We start from the raw sequence: 22,664 nt of genomic DNA, 5'->3' as shown, positions 1-22,664 counted from the left end.
GCAAGCGTTGAATGATTTAAAATGCTTTAAAAGTGTTGAAGTACGCCCAGCAGATAAAGGTGGAGGAATTATTTTGGATAGAGACAAATATATTGCAAGTATGTCAGTACATTTAAGTAACACTGATACTTATTGTGAGATTTCTGCAACTCATGTTAAAGCCATTACAGATAGACTACAAGTTTTTTTGTTTGATATGTTAATAACAGGCATGATTTCTGAACCACTTTTTGAATATTTCAATATAGAGTACCCAGTGACTCCAATTATGTATGGTCTACCTAATGTCCATAAAAACATAGAAAGCTCACCCATGCGACCTATAGTGTCTAGTCGGGGGTGGGTGACAGAACCACTGTCAATATATGTTGAGAAAAACCTGCATCCTATACTTAAGGAATGTACTGCTGTCTTATTGGATACTAAAGATTTTTTGAGAGACCTTAGTGTATATTTGGAGGGTATAGATGACCAATGTTGGCTTGTTACTCTTGATGTAGAGTCCCTTTTCACAGTTATTCCCCATTCTTGGGGCATATATAATGTAAGGGAACTACTTAATAGAAAAGGGATAGAAAATACCAAAATTCGACTTATTTGTACCTTACTTGAGATCATCCTAGAACATAATATCTTTGTGTTTGCGAAAAGTTTTATATACAGAAGGTTGGTGTGGCTATGGGCACTGCTTGTGCCAATAGCTACACCAACCTAGCACTTGTACAATGGGAAACTGAGAATATTTTGACAGGTAATGTTTTTGCTAAGTCTATTATATGGTACAAACGTTTTGTTGATGATATTTTTCTGTTGTGGCATGATAACGAAGATAATTTGCAGCAATTTCTAAATTTCATTAATACCATTACCCCCTTTTTGAATTTCACATACAAATACTCAAATAGAGAAATAGAGTTTTTAGATGTAAAAATTACAAGAGATACACTCAATTATGTTCATACCTCCATGTACAGGAAACCTATTAGAAAGAACAATGTCCTACATAGTAGTAGTATGCATCCTAACTGCACTAAAACCAACGTGATCAAAGGACAGACAGTTAGATGCATGAGGCTATAGAACGATGATGATAGTTTGTCCCAGGCACTTACCCTGTTAAAACATGAATTTATTGAAAGGGGATATAAAGCCAGAGATATAGACAAACAAATTAAAGTGGCTTGGAATGAGAGAATAGAGGTACAAGCCCTATTATGATAGGACAAGAACCAACCAGGATAACCAAAGTAACTATGCCACCAGTACCACAGTAACCAGGAATCCAGAGAATGATGTAGTACGTTTTCCATTAACATTTGCAAGTAATATCAGTACAGTCTGTGATATAATTAAAAATAATTGAGGCATATTGTTAAATGTGGATGAACTAGAAGGTGTTATAGGGGCTACACCATCGTTTACCTTCAAAAACAACATGCCATTAAAAAGACAGTTGTGCTATAAGAAGTTAGCTGGAGACCACTATGCAAGGTCTCATAGGCTAGGTACATTTCCATGTAGAAGGTGTACAGCCTGCCCCTTCATATTTGGAGGGGGGCAGTATACACACCCGACTAGAAAGTTCAGCATTGATATACACTTTTATACAGACTGCTATAGTAAGAATGTTGTATACGTTGGTTTCTGTACAAAATGCCCAGCCTACTATGTAGGAAAAACTAATCGGCTACTCAAAGATAGAGTCCTAGAACATATAAGGGACATTAAAAATAAAAAAGAGACAAGTGTGTTAGCGATGCACGTTATAAAGGAGGGAGCCACACACACCTTCAAGTTTCTAGTGTTACATATCATACAAGATAATAAAAGAAGTGGGAACATGAACAAGACCGAAGCCTCAGAACAATAATGGATAATTAGGCTTCAGGCTGACAGACCACCTGGACTAAATAGTAAGGTTTCACTGAAACCTTTTCTTAGGAACAGGGCTTTGAAACATTGATTATTATGTTTGGTCACATCTTCTAATATTTATACATATATTTTACAGTTTTACTACTATCTAATTTTATAGAGCATGTTTTTACAGTTTTTTTACATATATTTTTAGTTCACTATTTATATGATTAATTGTTTATATAGTGTTTTTATAGTGTATGCCTTTAACTTTTAATTATTCAATCAAGATGCTGTTAACTGATTGGATATGACCTAGATGTATCATTATTTAAACAAGAGCAGCAGTTACTGTAGTATGTCTGAGGAAGCAGAGAGGACTCTGTGAAAGCGCTCACATGTTTTATATTTTTACTATTTTGTATTAAAGTGTTGTTTTGCCGTGTGTATTCCAACGAGTTGTTGACTTCTTTGTTGAATCTGTCTGCTAAGGTAATGACTGGGATGAAGCCGAATTTGTGCACTTGAATTATTTTCTGATATATTGGTTTCAGGGGGTTTACATACTTTGAGGGAAAAGGTTACTAACTTATGGTCTGACAATCAGAGAGGTAGTTATTTGGGGAGTTTTGCACAATGATGCTACACTGAGATTCACAGACTCTAATGAACATGTCAGGTAGTTGTCCCCCCCTTTCCAAGATGGGAGGGTGTTTACCTGTATACATACTTATTTGATGGCTCCCCTTCCCACACTGATAATGAGGTTTTTCAAAAGGACTACCTTTCTGCCACTACTTCCATAAATATTTAATGTGACGAAAATCTTTCCTTACTATACCATTATGTACCGAATTGGATACCACAAAAACAGGATAAACTACCTTCTAAAACGTAGTTTGTGTTTATAGTTTGTTACAAGGATGCTGTTTTTTAATTTATCTCCATGCATGCATAGTATTTTGATAGCTTTGTTAGTAAGGGATTTCTTTATATATATATATATATATATATATATATATATATATATACATATATATGTATGTACATATATATATATATATATATATATATATATATATATATATCTACATACATACATACACACACACACAAACACTGCTCTTTTGTCAGTGTGATCACACTACCTAAATCTAGCAGTCCTTGTAGCTCTGTGCCAATAATTAAGGCACTGAACTTCATTAACTTTGAAATAGCATAATAATAGAATGTAGTCTTTACTATTTTAGCAATTTTCCTATTCCATATGTCCAAAATCACTAGAAGCATGCATTTTAGAGGTCAAAGTTTTCACAGATGTAACTGTGTTACTATCACTAGTATAAAATTATGGTGTGTTCATTTTGTTCTAAAATATACTATGTCTACAATGGACACTTTTTACTATCAACATCCGAGAGAGGTTTTACTGTAGGTCTAGTCTGCCCAGTTCTATTCATACTTCATGGCAGAAGAATCTTTCTATCATTACAACAAAACTTTTGAAGTATTTAATGTCGGTGTGACACTCCCACTTTCTTAAAGCGGAAAGTAAAGATGTCCTAAATCTGTCAATGGATAACATTTCTGCCTTTGTATTTCTGTATGCTGATCCCCAGGATCCAACCATACATTAATTATAATTATTATCTTACTATTGTCATACGTGAAAAGTCCAGTTATGAAATCTTTCAGCCTCTCTCTGAGGTAGCACCTGCTCTGCCAATTACTGTTTTTTAACCTTTTCATAATCCTGATTTTTAGTCTGTTTCATGTCCATGATGGCTATAAGTGGATCCCTGGTCAGCTGGGTGGAAGCATAATCCTCAATTTCTTACCAACAGAAATGTGGACAAACCCTAAAAAATAATGGGACAAAGGGCCCAAAAATAGGGAGAGATTTTATATACTGCTCTTATAAAGTCAGAAAATTGGTAAAACAAAATGATTTGTGTTAGCATGCATTTTCTGAAAGATATGAAGTCTGAAACTCAAATGTATGCCATTCTTAGTAACTTCAATCCTCAGTGATTTGCCAGAAAACCACAAATTTTTTGAAGAACAAACCAAAAATATGAGGCAAAAATAGGGCACGGATGGAGTGTAATGCATTCCCTCTGGGTGAGCATACTGATCAAAAGTGACCAGATATGCATTTAGATCACCTCTGTGATTGGTTGTTTAACTGGATGAACTGCCCCTATTGTACCCATCAAGTAGCCCACTGTCACAACCCCTTCAGAGGCAGCAGTGATTATCTGTAGTAACTATGCAACATTTGACATTCTGGTAAATGAATCACTAACAGGTGAACAGAAAAAAGAGAAAGAAAAAAATCCCTAACACATAATACACATAATACAGAGCTGCCCCTGTAACATTACGGAAACATACTCAAATAGATGATGTTTTTATTTTGGGAGAAATAGGCAAAAAACTGTGGAATTCATCATAAAACAGGGTGCCAAAAGTGGAGAAATTCTACACCAGTATAGAAATTTAAAGGCAGCAGTAAAATCAGTCAGAAAATTAAGTGGTTTATTATAAATGAACATTAAACAACGACCCCCCCATTAATATTCTAAAATGTGCACGCGTGATTGGTCAGCATGCACGTTGTAAATCAGACTTATACTAATGGAAAGAGGTCCGGTCACCCGGACTTTTTCCATTAGTATAAGTCTTTTTTTACAGCAACGGAGAACGCAAGATCTCTGTTGCACACTGTCTCGCTATGTTAAGGGAGTTTAACATAGCGAGACAGCTTTAAAAAAAAGTAACGGAGATCTTCCTTTCTCCGTTGCTTTTTTTAAAGCTGTCTTGCTATGTTAAATTCCTTTAACATAGTGAGACACTTTGTAAAAAGCAACGGAGATCTTGCTTTTGCAGTTGCTTTTTTTAAAGCTGTCTCGCTATGTTAAATGGGTTTAACATAGCGAGACAGTTTGTAAAAAGCAACAGAGATCTTGCTTTCTCTGTTGCTTCCACCCACTGCTCTGATGTACTGCATAAGCATACGCATGCGCAGTACATCAGAACTGCTGCAGAATACCAGACAGCTGCAGCAAGGAGGCATTATACAATGCCATTATTTAAGAAAAGTAATTATTTTTTTTCTTAAATAATGTCATTGTATAATAGCAATAACCCACTTCTGGGTGTGGGTAATGCTGGATTTACCCACGGTTGTCTTTGTTTGGCCACTCAGGCTTTGCCCTCGTGACCAAACCACACCAACCGTGGGTAAATCCAGCATTACCCACACCCAGGCGTGGGTTATTGCTATATTAAAATATTGCAGGTTCTTCCAAAATAAAAAGTCTTATGGCTTAGAAGTTCACAGCAAGTACCTTCAACATAGTTCCATTTAGATGGATTACCAAATCATTCAGTGTTGGAATCATGCATTTTAGATTTTTTAGTAACAATTTTATTAATTATAAATTAATTGTTATTTTAGATTTGTATTTAAAATGTACGTATGTAGGCTGTTATGAATTTCTGTAAACTAAGGGTTGTTTAGCTGGATTTTATGCAACTGTTTTTGGTTGCATCTATTTAGAAGTGGCCAAGTAATAGAGTATTTCACTTTAAATCTTGATTTTTCACTTCAGCTAATTAATTAATTAACACTAGATTTGTTCTTTTAAAAACATTTGAATGTGAGTGTTTTATGTCTGTAGAAGGAAAAGCACAGTCTATTTCCGAAAGCGCTAACAACATTAAACTGTCTTTTGTCACGTATTTCCTGCTCGCTTTGGTGTTTTGATTCCAAGTTTGTCTTTTTGCCTTTCAAATCATTCAGTGTGTATCTCTGTCCAACTAGACCTCAAAGTGGCTCTTTTATCTGGATTCCTGTAATGGTAATAATCATTATCATTCTCCTTCTGACTTCTTCTCTGTCTTCATTTACTTCTGCTGCTTCTGCTCCAGAGTGTTTGTACCAGACATCAACTTCCTGCCTTTAAAAAGGGCAAGCAGGGGCTTTCCTCAGCCCTCCTTTTATACAGCTTTAATTTCTTCATTAAGTAAACTTATTCTAATATAATGTATCATCTGCAGTTATTATGGAAAACAAATACTCTTAAATAAAGATAAATACATTTTTTATTTGCAAATTCACTATAATTGTTCTAGACTATTTGCATCCGTATTCAGAATCTTTTTGTACAATTGTACTGCATTTGGCGGTATCTGCCACTCTTTACTACTATTTGTAAGAGTTTTTCTCTCTCTCTCTCTCTCTATATATATATATATATATATATATATATATATACACACACACACACAAACAAGCACACACAAACATCATAAATTTATTTTACAACGAAAAGCAAAATATATTTAAAGAAAATACACCCACCCTTCCACCAAACCAAATACTTCACATCAAGCCTAAAAGGTTATGTTATAAAAACAAACTCCTTGAATTTTTAGGTTATATTTACTTCATAAATGTAGCATTCATGGTGCAAGTATAATCCGTCAAGTAGTCTGGGATCCCTCTTTTTGTATGTACAATTCCAAAAACTGACCTACCAGACCAAAACAACTACCTAGGCCCTAAATACTAATCTACTCCCTTAACTGCTCTGTGATCCCATCACCAAAATTAATCCAAAAACCAAAAAGCCACAAAGAAAAGCCATTCATTCAAATACAAAATAAAAAAAATCCTATGTAAAAATGGAGAAAGGTATTACCTCTTCCACAACCACCCTGCAAAACTCCGAAAGAAAATAAATGTATGAATGAGCACACACACACCCATACACACACACCAATAGTTTACACAATTAAATCCATTCATTAAAAAAGTATGCTGCTACACAAGTATCAAGCCAGCAGAAAATATGAATAAAAATTATAAAAATAAAAAAAAAGTGTAAATGGAACTTGTTAGGCTTTGATGTTAAATATGTATTATACAATGGAAACACGGCAAAGCCGAGAAACGTGCACGTTGATTGGCTAATCCAACCAGCGTGCACATTGTAAATCCAACGTAACAAATTAAAAAAGTCCAGCAGCTAACATATTAAGCAGCGACACTTTGACAGAACAGAGAATGGTAGTTTCTGTGGTACTTACATATTATCGTAACCACATTTCGAACAGGAGCAACCGGTGTTTATAAGCCATATAGCAGTTTCTCTTGTTTGAAATGTCATTGCGAAAAGACTTAAGTACCGCTTTCTTTGTTTACTTAACAAAAAGTATTGCTTTGTTGTCTGTGAGAGTGTTTCTTCATGCATACAGCAAGTACTTACAAGTCATCCAAATCTACAAAAGCAGACCCCAGTTCAGCACAGCATAAGACAGCTGTAATAAAAAGGACAAACATTAACAGAGTAGGCCCTCTACTAGAAATAAGCTACAAAACAGGACATCCACTGAATACAATGAAGAGATGCTCTACCTGCAATGAGTAGCCTTATCCAACTTGATGCCGATTCTGCTATCGTTACAAAAGAGGAAATACCACAAAGGAAGTAGGCACACTGACAGAAAAGTAAGGTAACACCCACATGATAAGTTAATGTAAGACTACAATACCCATATATCAATACATGAAACTGTACGGGAGCTCTAATTGTAGTATGAATGAGTTACATTACCCTGTCGTTATACTTTCCTTGGCTTTGCTTTTCTCGTTATGTGAGGTTGAGCTGTCTAAGTATGCATTCTATATTGGGAAGTAGTCATATTACATTTCTTCTATCGGCGCTTCCCATTATAAGTGCTGTTACATTTATTTTACTGCTTCACTTTGACCTGATACTTAAGGAGAGCACCTCTTTACAATAAACAATTTGCTTCAACAAAGGAGATCGTGTATCTCCCTTGGTAGAAGCACTTGCGAAGTTCCTGACCAATAACATTTACAGAAAGGCTCCCCAGACTCTGCTATACTTTGCTGTGAGGGAAAGGTTAGTTTGCTTTTTATTTGTTGTATTACTTTATTGCCTTTTTCTATTTTGAATACTGTTTTTTTGTATTATTTACCTTGTGTTTTACTTGTATTCTGCATTTAATTGCATATTAAAGCTTGAAAAGAGACCACAGTTTTGTCTCTTTGGAGTCAGAAAGAAATTAGTACAGGTCAATAGAACAGGTCAGTTAAGGTTAATCATCTGTAAACTGAGGGGATGGAGCTAGGAACTAAACCTTCTATTTAAGGGGCAAAATAAAAAATTTCAAAGCTTTACTAGAAAGGCTCACCCAGACTCTGCACACTTTGCTGTGAGGGAAAGGTTGATTTGCTTTTTATTTGTTGTATTACTTTATTGCCTTTTTCTATTTTGAATACTGTGATTTGTTTTCTTTACCTTGTGTTTTACTTGAATTCTGGTTTTAACTGCATATTAAAACTTGAAAAGAGACCACAGCTCTGTCTCTTGTGAGTAAGGCAGAAATTAGTACAGGTCAATAGAACAGGTCAGTTAAGGTTAATCATCTGTGAACTGAGGGGATGGAGCTAGGAACTAAATCTTCTATTTAAGGGGTAAAATAAAACATTTCAGAGCTTTACTAGAAAAGCTCACCCAGACTCTGCTACACTTTTCTGTGAGGGAAAGGTTAGTTTGCTTTTTATTTGTTGTATTACTTTATTGCCTTTTTCTATTTTGAATACTGTTTTTTTGTTTTATTTACCTTGTGTTTTACTTGTATTCTGCATTTAATTGCATATTAAAGCTTGAAAAGAGACCACAGTTTTGTCTCTTTGGAGTCAGGAAGAAATTAGTACAGGTCAATAGAACAGGTCAGTTAAGGTTAATCATCTGTAAACTGAGGGGGTGGAGCTAGGAACTAAACCTTCTATTTAAGGGGCAAAATAAAAAATTTCAAAGCTTTACTAGAAAGGCTCACCCAGACTCTGCACAAGGTTGATTTGCTTTTTATTTGTTGTATTACTTTATTGCCTTTTTCTATTTTGAATACTGTGATTTGTTTTCTTTACCTTGTGTTTTACTTGAATTTTGGTTTTAACTGCATATTAAAACTTGAAAAGAGACCACAGCTCTGTCTCTTGTGAGTAAGGCAGAAATTTCTTTCCCCACTCTTCCACCCGGTTATTGTAGTGTTCTTAAACATGACTGTCTTTCTAGTTGCCTTCCCCTTATGTTAATTTGACCATATATCTCATTTCCTCTCTGCTTTTACTGGCTTGTGTGAGTAAGCACAAAATTATCATTTTGTGAAATCATTCTCCTTAAACTATTTAAATTTATTGGTCATCCTACTGTATTCCATAGTACCAGAATACAAAAGTGACCAGCCCCTTTCAATCTATCTTGCTGTTTTAAAAATAGTGACTCTCCACTAAAACTTAACTTTTTAGACAGGTAAAACTTAAGTTACCTACTTTCACATCTAACTCCTCTAGTGCACACTGCAGTGTTTAGGATAAACCATTTTTTTTCATCTTACCTTTAAGCATCCCTGTGTCTAGCACTTGCATTAAAACCTACTGGAAAGAAGTTTTAAACTGATACAAGCACTCAACTCTCCTTGTTAATAAGGATAAATTAATCGTAGGCACTAAATAGTCCATAATTGCAAAGTACCTTGTTAAGGTAAAAGAAAACAGCTCTTGTACTTTACAAAAAAAAAAGCACCAAATCAGGCATGTCCAAGGGTCAGCTTCTGGTGATTTCTCCTGTTAACCTGGTGAATCTGGGCATACTGGGGCAATGCAGCAATTGCCTTATGTACACAGACAACCCTCTCCTCCTACCACCCAACACTACAACCTGCGAGAGATGCACTTACACAGCCAAACTGGAAACAAAGCTCTCTCCACCCAAGATTGTGCTAGACAGTCAAGAGGAGAAGATTAACCCCCACACTACACCTCAAGCAACACATAGCCCTTCTAAACCTACACCACCAACACCCACACAGAGCAACACTAAACCCACATATGTGGAGGTCCTTAACAGTAACCTGCACAAGCAACAAGGACCTCTGAAGCTGAAACGCAAACAAAGACCAATCACAACCAAACATAGCTCACAACACCAGTGTGCCACCCAACAACAGCCCCTAAGGCAAGACAATGTACCCAACACTTCAGTCAAAGGTGACTCTATAGACAGGCACACTGATGTCCCACTCACCAGGCTGAACAAGGAGAAAATTACAGTCAGCTGCCTGTCAAGTGCCAGGATCCGCCACATAATGCATGCACTCAAGTCACTCCACAACAAGTACAAATATGACTCTGTCATTGTCCATGTTGGAGTGAATGACTTGAGACGTACCTCCCTGGACTACATGAAAAGAGACATGGAAGAGCTCTCGGATCATGTGGCCCAGGCAGGTATGACCCTAGCCCTGAGTACCATCCTGCCTTCGCCTAGAATGATACCACAGTATAAGGACAAAATGAATTACTTCAACAATTGGATAAGCTTCTGGTGTCATTCAAAGGGGATCCAGTATCTGTCTGCCTGGGAAGATATGATTGACAGACCATGATGCTTTGCCACAGATGGTCTGCACCTGTCATCCCTGGGATTCAGGTTATGGGCTAAGGCTCTTGCCACCCCTATAGTGCCTTTCTTTAGGCAAAGTTCAAAGGACAAAACCACCACTGTAACAGGTACAAGCATGCAAAATCGGAAGGCAATGCTACTCAATGCTAGAAGTCTTAACCTGAAAAGGCACTCTCTCGAGGCACTCCTAAAAATGGAGAACATCGATATCTGTGCAGTAACTGAGACCTGGTTCAAGGCTCCAGAGAGCATCCCTGCAATACCAGGCTACAACTCTTACCACACTTTTCGGCCACCAAACCAGGAATGAAACACAAAAGGTGGAGGAGTGTCCATATTCACCAAGGATATTCACAACACCAGGCTAGTTGCCCAACACAATCTGTCTAAAATTCTCCAGTTGCAACTAACACTAGGTAAAACTGCAATCCAAACTGTAGCTTACTACAGATCCCCCACCATGCTCAAAGATTCTCACTACACCTTTCTAAACATACTGGAAAATATTAAGATACAACCAAACACCCTAATACTGAGTGATTTTAACTATCCTGCCATTAACTGGGAAAACTACTTGTGTATCAACACCTTTGCCCAATGGTTCTTAGAATTCATAAATTCCAACGCCCTGGATCAACTAATCCTTAATTCTACCAGGGACTCCAATATCCTAGACCTAGTCATTATCAACATGGGAAATTGTTGCTCCATGCCTATGGTCACCCCCTTGTTGGTCAGGTTTGACCATAAGCTAATCACTCTTGACATCCACATCCAACCCTCACCTCCCAGTAAGGAAACCTCTGTAAAAAACTTTTCCAAAGCCTACTTCATGCTACTCAAGTCAGACGTGACAAACTTCATGACACCCATGCAGACGGGAACTGAAAGTTCGACTGCTGAATCCTACACTAAAGCACTGCATGAGCACATACACTCGTGTATGAATTGTGCCATCCCCAACAGAACCAAGACACTGTCCTCCAAAATAAGGAAGCCAATCTGGTGGTCCTTTGCCATAAACAAACTTTACAACAAAAGGAAGAAACTGATGCAGAAGAGAGGAAAATCCCAGGATGTAAAAAACTCCCTTACCAGCCTCAGTAAGAGACTGAGATCCCTCATAAAATCCTTCAAAGCTAGTTACGAAAATAAAATTGCAAAGATTCCAAAGACAACCACAAGGCATTCTATAGCTATGTTGAGAATTTAAATGGCAATGCTCAGACCTGCTCTGAGCTACAACAGAATGGCATTAAATATACTGATCACAAGGATATTGCCAATATGCTGGCAGATCGATTCAGTGCCAATTTCACCCCCCTCTCACCCCCTAAATGTCCCATCTCAATACAGAACGATTGCCAAATTCCGGTAATAACAGCCACGCAGGTATAAAACACACCCTCCAAAGCTTAGAATACAGCATCCATCGGTCCAGACGACATCCCAGGCTGTGTACTACATGAACTACAAAATGAACTGGCACCTCACCTAAGTGTCATGTTTAATCATAGCCTCACCTCAGGCTTCGTGCCCACTTAGTGGTGCACAGCTACAGTTATCACACTCCACAAGGGGGGATCCACCTTGGATTCTGGGAACTACTGCCCCATCAGTCTGATGAGCCTGATCTGCAAGGCTATGGAACGTATTATCATGGAACTTATAAACAAAGACATTGGCAACATTCAAACACTGGGCCACACCCAGTTTGGGTTCATGAAGGGCTGATCTTGTCTCCTGAACCTGAGTGACTTCTACTAATCAGTCTTCAGAGTCGTGGACAAGGGTAAGGTACCCCACACAGCCTATCTGGATCTCGGTAAGGCTTTCAACACCATCCCCCACTCTGAAATCATAGATAAACTTACTAAGCTGGGCATGAATCCCTATGTCACTCGATGGGTTGCCAACTGGTTTACTGACAGAACCCACACTGTAAAAGTAGCCTACTCCAAATCCAGCTCCAGACAAGTGACAAGTGGAGTACCTCAGGGTTCAGTCCTGGCACTGCTCTTATTTTGCATCTACTTCCCTGAAGTACAGGCCAACACTAAGGGACTCTGGCTAACAAAGTTCACAGATGACTGCAAACTGGGAGCCATTATTGAATCCCCAAATGATGTGGATATTCTACAAAAGGGACTTACAGAAACAGATGCTTGGTGCCAGAGCCATGGGCTCAAGCTCAATGTCAAGAAATGTATAGTTATCCCATTTGGGAAAAAACATGTACCCGTGAATTACCACATAAGTGGCAGTACACTAAACACTGAAAGTGTGATAAAAGACTTAGGGACACAGGTGGACAGTGGTCTCACCTTCGATAACCACATCACCACAACAGTCAGGAAATCCTTCTATGTGGCACACCTCATCACTAAGGGCTTTCTATCCGGAAAAAAAGAGGTCTTTGTCCCACTGTACTCATCCCTCATTAGACCCATTATAGAATACAACACCTCGTTTGGTATGTACCTCTCAAGACATCTGCAACAACTGGAAAGGCCACAGAAATACCTCACTAAAAGAATCACAGACCTAAAGCAGATACCCTATGCTGACCGTCTAAAAAACTCCACCTGTACTCTGTCGCATATCGTCTACTCAGAGGCAATCTCTGCTTAACATACAAGGCCACGTCAAACGCAGATCTGTTGGACATGCTACACTAATAGAAATCCCAATCTCTCAGAGACATACGCTTCAGGGATCTAAACCTTGTCATCACAATGAACAAGACATGCTGGAGGGATAGGTTCCTAACCCAGAGACTCCACAGACTCTGGAATAGACTGCCCATACATGTCAAGCAGAGCACCTCTTTGGCCCTCTTCAAAAGGAACCTTGATGACTGGAAGGGAGATAGGTAATTCACCCTGGGGATCACGTCAGTCGCCCTGCTAGACAGGGGTCCAGGGAAGTAAATACTGTGGGAAGAAATAGCCAGGGAACTGTTATGGCTAGGCTTGTACAGGCCCTAAGGCTGATAGCCTAGTACTGACCTATGAACCTTGCCATGCCATCAAGTCCATAATAAGTGAACGACACCTGATGGTGGCATGGTTCTAAATTGATCCTGGATTCTAAAATAAAGAAGGTGAAGAAAAAAAAAACACTGCAGAATACTCATTGTACTACACTACTAAGTTAAGTCTACATCAAGATATTTATAGAATCAGAATTCTCAAAAGTTCAAGACAAAACAGAGGGGCTGTGGCTAACTACATCAAATTGTGGACTATTTTATTTCACAAAAAGTGGAAGAATACAAAGTAAAGCAAACAAAAACCTAAATAACAACAACACAAACATAACACAACACAAAACTAGCATCGTATAATAGCAATGACCCATGGCTGGGTGTGGGTAATGCTGGATTTACCCACGGTTGGCTATGTTTGTTCACTCGAGCTTTGCCCTCATGATCAAACCATGCCAACTGTGGGTAAATCCAGCATTATCCACACCCAACCATGAGTTATTGCTATACTGTTTTATTCTATAGGAGTAGGGAATGTGTATTTGCCATGACCTATTTACTACTGTGTAATTCACTTAACATATCTAAAGCTAGATTTACACACACACACACACACACACACACACACACACACACACGTGTGTCTGTCTCTCTCTCTATATATATATATATATATATATATATATATATATATATATATATATATATATATATATATATATATATATACAGATATAGATGCTTGCAAAACTGCACAACTAAATTCCAAACAAAAGGGTGAATAGGACACACAGACAAACCATTCAGTAAGAACTGCAAGAAAAAGCCAGCAAAGCTAGAGTTTTGACTGTGTGATACCTTAAACCTCCTGTGATAGAAGCCCATGGGATCTATGCAAATCACTTCTTGGTTATGATAAATGCCTGTTGTACTGTTGCTCCTTTCTGTAATTTTCCTACACTAGTTCTACACAGCACATCCAATGCCATCGTACTGCATTTCCACATGAGGTCATCCTGTCCATATCACTTTAATCCTCATTACTGATGAATGACCACACTACATCAGCACTGTGGAAGTCTAGACAAAGTGAATCTCTGTGGGGTGTGCTGGTAAAGCAAATGACAGTGTTTCAATTAATGCTCAGTGTGGTACACCTGCTGAACCCCGGTATATTTTTAAAATGTACAGGTCTTGAAAAGAGTTATGTTCCTCCTCAGTGTAAAATGGGGTTAAAAAGATGGTGACAATACCAACCTAGTTTTTGTTTTTATTTAGTATCCAGCATCTATATACCTAGCATAAATGCTGTATAACTTGTATACTGCATAACTGACTATAGCTTGATAACTCAGTATTGAAATACATTAAATGTTACTCAATCTTGCTACCAGACCTTTGATGCACAAGTGTTTACCTAGTGGCCTGTGGTCAGGTTGTAGCTGAAAAGATCTCTGAACCCCTTCATTTATGCAGTTGATAAACAAATGCAAACATTAAATAAAGGCATTGTGCTATTTGGAATCTGCTGTGAAGCATCAATGTATCTAACATCAAGGATTGCATAGGGTTGGGTGTGTCTGTGTTTGTAAAGGGGGTATATTTGCAAATGTATGCATGTGTATGTGTGTCTGGGGGGAGGGTTATTAGTTTCTGTTCTGCAGGGTAGGAAAGTTGTATTAGTCTCTAACTTGTAAAGTAGGCTGTTTTAGGAATGTGAGTGAGTAAGTATTGTTGTAGGCTATACTAGTCTCCAACCTGAAGGGTAAGCTGTTTTGCATATGTCTGTTGTTCATTCCTTTGGGGGAGAGATTTAATCTCCATGTTCTGCTTTTGGCACAGGTAACTGTAAAGACTGGGTGTGAAGCCTGATTAATGCCACACTACGGGGTGGAAGATGTGGAAGAAACACCACTCAGTATAAGGAAAAGAGATTTAAGTATGACATATACTTAGGTCAGAGAGCAGGGAGGATGGGACAGCAGCAGTGACTGCTAAGAGTTAAGGTGAATGCTCAGTGATGTAATCAGGGTACATTTCTTACTATAGAATAGGATAGAGAGTGGTCCATCCACCAGCTAACAAGGCAGTTAAGTAGGCATGCAAATGATTACAACCATGCAACGGTTATGTGGAAGGAATCTTGTGCTCACCTCCAGTATGAGTGATGGATTGAGGCAACATTAGCTGTTAGGCTGGAGGGAATTTCTTGACCTATATTACTATGTGTGGAAAGTAGAGTGTATTGACCGTTGTGTGTGTGTGTGTGTGTGTGTGTGTGTGTGTGTGTGTGTGTGTGTGTGTGTGTGCGTGTGTGCGCGCGCCTGCACATGTGTGTGTGTGTGTGTGTGTGTGTGTGCATGTGTGCGCGCACGTGTGTGTGTGTGTGTGTGCGTGTGTGTGTGTGTGTATGTAAAAGGGTGGTGAAATAGACAGAGATTAACATCATAATGTGCAAGTGTTTACTTCTTGTGCCCTATGCATATGTACATCCAGGGAGCTTCAAGTGATGTCAGGCTGGAGAGTGCTGTTCTTAAAGGAAGTTCTTTTAGCTGACATTGTTATGGATACTGCACGAGACCATCAGTCAGTAGAAAATAGTGCAGGATGTGCACACATCCAATCACCGCATATGTTGAATACTATTTTAGACAAGATTAATGTACTGGAGAAGTTGGTTTTTGGAGGCAATGTAATTTTTATCAAATGGTATTGTCCAGTGCAAAAATTGGTTTCACCTGGCATAAGTTGTTCCTAAACCACTATTCAATGAATTAAATACATTTCTTTTTACCTTGTGTATTTCTATGCTTCTGGTTTTGGTTGACTATTAAAAGTATATTGAATGCATTCCATTTCTAACTGCTTCAACGCACAAGTCTTTTGTTATTTATAACATTTCTGAAAAAAAGAAAAGTGTCCCTTTGCCACAGTGGAACAACCACAGCTTTAGATTGCACAAAGTTAAAGTGCAAAAACTACTCCCTTTTTATATGACTGTAGAAGCTTACCTGCAACTACCCAATTCTAACTCTTCCCAGAATGCCAATGCTGTTTTTTCAAATATTTATGCATATTCTGCAAGAGACCTTCAGCTCTTCCAAAACCAAAATTCAACAATGAGTGACAGAATTTTTCCTGCGTGCTGGTACAGGGCCATTTGGTATCTCTTGGCTGTTGGAAGTCCAGGTATAATCAGCAATTTGGGTGTTACAGGATTTATTTGGAGGGGGGATGAGCATTCTGGTGATGAAGAGGAGGGTACATGTAAAAATGGTGCGACAGTAGCCATTAGCAAAGGCCGTTTGCAGTTTAAGCAAGGCCAGCTAAACTGATAAATCTCCAGCAGCAGTCAGTGATTGATGGCACAGAATGGGTAGGGTTGCCACCTGTCCACTTTGCGAGGGACAGTCCAACTTTGGGCAGTTGTGTCCTGCAAAAAAAACTAAAAATGGCAAAAGTCCTAAGACAAAATATATTTCTCAATTTTTCTTTAATAGTTGCATAAAATAGTTATTTTGTATCTGAAATACATAAATGTTATATAAAATAGCATACGCAACTCAAATGCTACAAAATAAGCTTTTATTTTGGCAGAAAAAAAGAGACGTTCTATCCTTTGTACTGGCCATGGGTGCGTTTTGTCTTGCAAAATCTCACATTTCTACAAAAAAAATGTCCCAGTTTGGGCATCTGAAAAGGTGGCAACCCTAAGGATGGGTGCAAGCATGCACTTTGAACACAGTGTTAAAGCAGACCCAAAATCATTGCTGATCAGATGCATGTCAAATGCAAGCCTGACATCCAGCCATCTGGTGCAGGTGGGAAATGACTGATTACTATCAGCCTGCCTCTAGGGGAGGAGTATAGAACATGTATCTGAGCATACGCAGCTATCCACAAATGAAGAACAAAAAGGAGAGCAAGAAAGAAAAATACCACCTTTGAAAAAATGGAGTTAAGCTGGCAGATCAGGCTGGATGCCCACCATCACCTTGTCCTCAGGAAACTAAACCATAATTTATACAACTAAATCACCTGTACTGTTTAACCCAGGATTTAACATAAACTGTTAACTAACCCTAATTAGAGTTGCATATCACTCTATCTGCCTTGGTATGGTTTATCTGGTGAACTAGTGACATGGGTAATAGGCCACTCTTTATTTTATTTGTTATGTTTTGTTTTGTGATCGGTAGATGTGTACAAATCTACAAAGTAACTGTCAGGAGTTTGAAAGTGCCTTTTACCTCATGATATGCACAAACAAACAGCAACATTCCATTATTTGATTTTTTTTCCCTACTACTCATTTGGGACTTGGGCTTTCCTTTTAGTGTAAGGATTGAGAAAAGTGGGGCAGACACTAGCCTCCTAGTTTGATTTACAGCACACACCTGGTTACATCAGCCTCTTACATCATCTGACCCCACCCCAGGGTGCCTTAGCACCACCCCCTCTCTCAGGAGAGTGGTCAACTGCCCCTCCACCTGATCCCTCCCAATTGCCAGCTCTTTATCTAGCCAGCCACAGAGCTATCTAGCCGTCTTTTACACTAACCTAAAAACCTGGAACCTGAAGAGAGGAAGAAAATGAACAGAAGAGCCCTGAATTCACCACCTGGAACCCAAAGATAGGAAGAATCTGAACAGAGGAGCCCTCAATGAAGACCTTAGACTAGAGTACCACAAAACCATGCTCTGAGACCAGGAGCATTCTACATCTCATTGCAGCTACCCCACACCAACCAGATATAGATACTCTAGACACTGGGCCTAACAAAATTTCTGTAATTTGCAAATGAAAACAGTTATCGCAGGGCACCACTCTACACTGCTATATTCTTTACACCACTGACACAATTTGCCTAAGCGCAAAGAAGATCAGAGTTTCTTATGTTTATTTCAGGTTTTGTATCCCCTGCAGTTCTCCACTTGGTGGAATTTTATTCCATGGGCACAACAAAAGGTTCTGTGATTTCAAACTTGACTTACCTTTTTTCTCCTAGTTGTGCACATCCATGAGCTTTTAAAAAATGACCCCTGTGACTTGTTTTCCATTATAAGCTATTTCTCTGGATGCATGAACTGTTCAAAAATGGGAATCGCCTAGTGTAGCTTTAGGTCACTACATCCCCTGCACATAAAAAGATCTGTCTTCATCGGGAGGATGAAGAAGAATGGTAAATGGTCACATCAATCATGTATATGAACCTCTTATAAGCAGGCACTGTATGCCTGACTATGCAAGAGAATATTAGCCTTTCGTACTGTATTTCAGGAGATATGATCTCCATAACAGTGGGCACAGCCTCTTGTATTACATGTAATACAATGGAAAAAGTTCTATAATAAAGCTTTCATACTTGGCTCCAAGGAATATAAGCCATGCAGATGCAGACACAGCCTCTCATTTTACATGTGTTACAAAACAGATTAATAAAGTCTGGTGGTAGCCTCATAAAAGCAGGCATTTTCAATGATCAATGTGTAAACCACTCTATTAGATCGACCTGATGAAGCACAAGCAAAAATGTTTTCTTAAATATAGTTCTATAGTGGTATCTGATGGTGTGTTGTCATATTTTGTTTGTTAAAAAGTTAAAAATAAAAATAAAATGTTTTAAATGAGAATGAGGTTCCACAGGTTATTGAGCTGGTAAACCCTCACAGGTCTTTCAGGAATATTTAAATATGGGACTAACTTCTAATCTTTGGGACTGGTTCCTTGTTTTTCCATCTCTCAGATTTTCCTTCTATCAATTCCCCTGGACTCTCCCACCACTGTCTGAAACTGCCTTTAAATAACTGACCTGTTGAATGTAATATACTAGAACAAGACCAAGAACACTCGTCCATCTAATTATGTAACTGAATAAACTACTGGAAACTTCAACAAGTTGTCGTTATTCCTCCCACAGGGATGGTATCAGAGAGAGAGAGTCTCCTAGATCTGCTAGCTAAAGTGATTTTATCTGGACTAATCCTTTTTACTCTGTTTTACAAATGGAGAACAGGGCTCACTTGGTGGGTACTGTCTCAGCGTGAGCAAAACCTAATGAGTATGTCACACAAGGAGGCACAGAAGTACTTCACAATATTTCTATATGCGACCAAACCTTCAACACTTAAAAAGGAGACACAGATCCTAAACAGAAAAACCCTGACATGGAGTACAAATTACAACTCTCACCCCCTGCATTTTTGAGAGTTACCTCAGGGGAATGTATGTGCCAACAGGCCTCTCACCTTAAAGAAACTAATTGGTTTATGCGGCCGGCATTCTAGCCATCCTGCAAAAATGGTTGTTTTAGTAATTTTTGTAGCCATCACAGCTGTTCTCTATTGTGTATATACAATATTTTGACATCAAGTTTATGAGGTTTAATCAGTAAACAGTTGCATTTTTAAGTGGAATGCATCTAAGCGACCAATAGAATTTGGGTTGCAGGAGTCATAGGCAGGATTTTGCCCAACTACACCAATGAAATCGGCCCAGTCTCTTCTGTTTCCAATCTCTTGTAATTACTGTAAAAGACAGTCTTCCTTACATACAGTAAATGGTATTTAATCTACAACCTTTTACTTCCATATACTTTGCTATATCCTGTTAGGCTCTATTTTTGATATCTTGCATTCCAACATCAGAATTATCTCAGCTTAGCTATCTTCTGGATTATCCTATGACAGTAGATCTCTCACATTGTTATTTACAACTATATTAATCTTCAGTATCATAATACTAAATAACTCAGTATACCATTTGCTTCTAGGGAACAAATCTGTAAATACTGTGCAAATATTGTCTATTCCATTCTGCATTATGTTTAGTTTTAAGTCAGTGCACTCCATTCTCATGTTTAACCAGTTTGACTTAATAACTATACAATATATGGTTTAGCTATTGCGCATGTCTGTGGTAAGTCAATAACTTAGACATCAAAGAAAGAAAGAACACAAGTAAATGCTCTTAATTTTGTCTTTATATTGCTTCTCAGTGCCTTCAAGATTGCAAAGAAATGCTTCTTATGCTTGTTTTAAGCAAGTGTGCATTGTATAAATGTTACTTTCCTGTCTGCAACTGTAGGCTCGTGGTAGAAGGCCACTGACACAAAATGGAATAAAGATAAACGTCATCATATTACACAAAAAGTGAAAAAGTCAAAGAAGCAATATTTTTAAAAAGCTAAACAGGATTTAAAAGTTTACATAAAGATGTAAATGCTTAACAATTCATCTGTATATATAATCTGTTAATTAGATGTTTACATCAGAATATTTTCAACTGAAAATGCAGATACCTTGGTGTATAAGGCTCCATGGGGGGAGGGGGTATATATAGGTCTTGAAGTGCAGATGTATCTCGTTTGGATGGCGTGCTGATTGTACTCGATGGTGTTGCCACGCTGCTTGTAGGACTCTTGGGAATGATTGGCTGATTAATCAGAAAAAGAAAAGATTGGATATATATTAGGCACTTCACTAAATACGATAGCAAAGTTTAATGATACATCACAAATATTTCTTTAGTGGTGAATACCTTTTTGATTTGTAAATGTAAACCTCAACAAGCTGGTCAAAATCACAGACAGTATAAAAAACAATATTATATTCTTCTCTGCTTAAATCAGTCAGTGTGTTTTACCTTTTTTGTTAATACTTTATGAGGAGGTAGTCACTGATAAAATTAGGATCACTCTCAAACTGTATTCTATCAGATTCTTTGGTTTCCATGGCATATATGTCCATAGCATTTTGTAGTCAATGCATAACATGTTCTTGATCTAGGCATGTCAATTATTGCAACTGTAAGCCATTGTCATGCAGTGAAATCGATTTTCTGTCCATTTAATATTCTTTTGCAATTCTTTTTTTTTCTTCTTCTTTAGAACCATGACACAAATGGAGTTTATACTCAAACTATAGTTTTAGAAACACAGGACAGAATTTAATTTTGCCATGTCTTTCTATCAATATCTTTAATTTTATCTGCAACCTTTTTCTCATAAAACTGCTGCAAATGTCATGCATTGTTACTATTGATAAAACACACTGGTAGTCAAGAGGTTGCAGTCCAGTAGCTTGTGAAACAGAAATTACACATAAAAGACAGTTTACATTTAGGAAATTATCCTATGATGTTTGGGGACACCTCCTGATGGCAGCATTTGCATCTAATTGGAATATACACTCTGTAGAGCTCTTAGGGAGTGCATAACACTGCATATGTACCACCTTCTCCAGTGCCAGAAATATTAATATTTTAGCTCTGCATTTTTATTGTGAACTAAATGCTCACTTTATTGAAGTAAACATTAGGATATAGTAAACTTCAATAGTACTCTTGCTAGATTGTTAAAATGCACTGTAGAACTGTGAGTAAAATGAACATTAAAATAAACTATTTTATAAGCTTGTGTCACAGACAAGGCAAGGCCTGAAGAAGCATTTCCTGGTATTAAACTTTTTCAGAGGTCATTCCATTATGTAAGATACAAAACAAAGACAGACTGCACTCTCCTATAGGAGTAATACCTTGCATTTCAACCATATCAAACAATAACCATAATTTACAACGTTATACTATTAGCATCAAGCTAAAATGACATGCAGATTTCTTTTTATGAAAGTACAGCTCAGTGTAACCTATTAAATATATATAATGAAGATATCAGCATTCAAATGGTACACACAGTCTGAATGATATCAAAATCCAGGTTTGTTCTCATGTTACCAAAATGTTATTTAGTCAATGGTTGGCAGACATTATTATTTATAGTACATTCAGGATCAGTTTAATATCACTTTGGAAAAGCAACTTAATGTTAAACAAATTACTTTTTATTTCGACATTCTGGTTCTGCCCCAAATTATTTACCTGACAATAATACAATAAATTTCTACCTAGCATAGACTTAAAAATCTCAGCCTAGTAATGCCATGTAAATAATTTATGAAAGAAGTTTGAATATATTTTCATCAGGTGCATTTTCTTTAAAAGGTTTAGTGTAACATTTTATTTATAAGGTCAGGAATCCTACATTAAAATGGTTTACTGAAAATGCTATAGGCTTTTGCAATATTTGTTAAATGTTAGATTTAACGGAAGGAAAACACTTGTCAAATGTTTGATTTAACGGAAGGAAAATCAGTGTCACAGGAAAAGTGAACATGGCACAATTGCCTTGCAGTATCATAACATTTGTATAATGGCTAACTGTAGATTTAATGAATCAAAATAAATTCCACTTCTCAGATCACAGTGAATCCTAATCACAATGAAGCAAAGGACAATACCTATTTCTATGTAAGGCCTGTTTT

At 37.7% G+C, this 22,664-nt stretch overlaps 1 protein-coding gene across 6 annotated transcripts in view; it reads right to left on the bottom strand.

Annotated features, from left to right (window-relative positions):
* CNKSR2 (connector enhancer of kinase suppressor of Ras 2) overlaps nucleotides 1-22,664 on the bottom strand; it is a 2,909,208-nt gene that overhangs the window by 927,364 nt on the left and 1,959,180 nt on the right. For all 6 annotated transcript variants that reach the window (XM_044072276.1, XM_044072278.1, XM_044072277.1 and 3 more), the window contains one exon: nucleotides 20,645-20,778. In XM_044072276.1, the coding sequence (XP_043928211.1) occupies nucleotides 20,645-20,778 (134 nt within the window). The remainder of the gene's footprint in view (nucleotides 1-20,644; nucleotides 20,779-22,664) is intronic.

This window comes from Protopterus annectens, chromosome 5.part0 (genome assembly GCF_019279795.1).
Source record: "Protopterus annectens isolate FY-2018-M chromosome 5.part0, PAN1.0, whole genome shotgun sequence".
Classification (NCBI taxonomy): domain Eukaryota; kingdom Metazoa; phylum Chordata; order Ceratodontiformes; family Protopteridae; genus Protopterus; species Protopterus annectens.
Note: the sequence above shows the minus strand (reverse complement) of the source record. Positions and strands in the feature narration are given on the sequence as shown.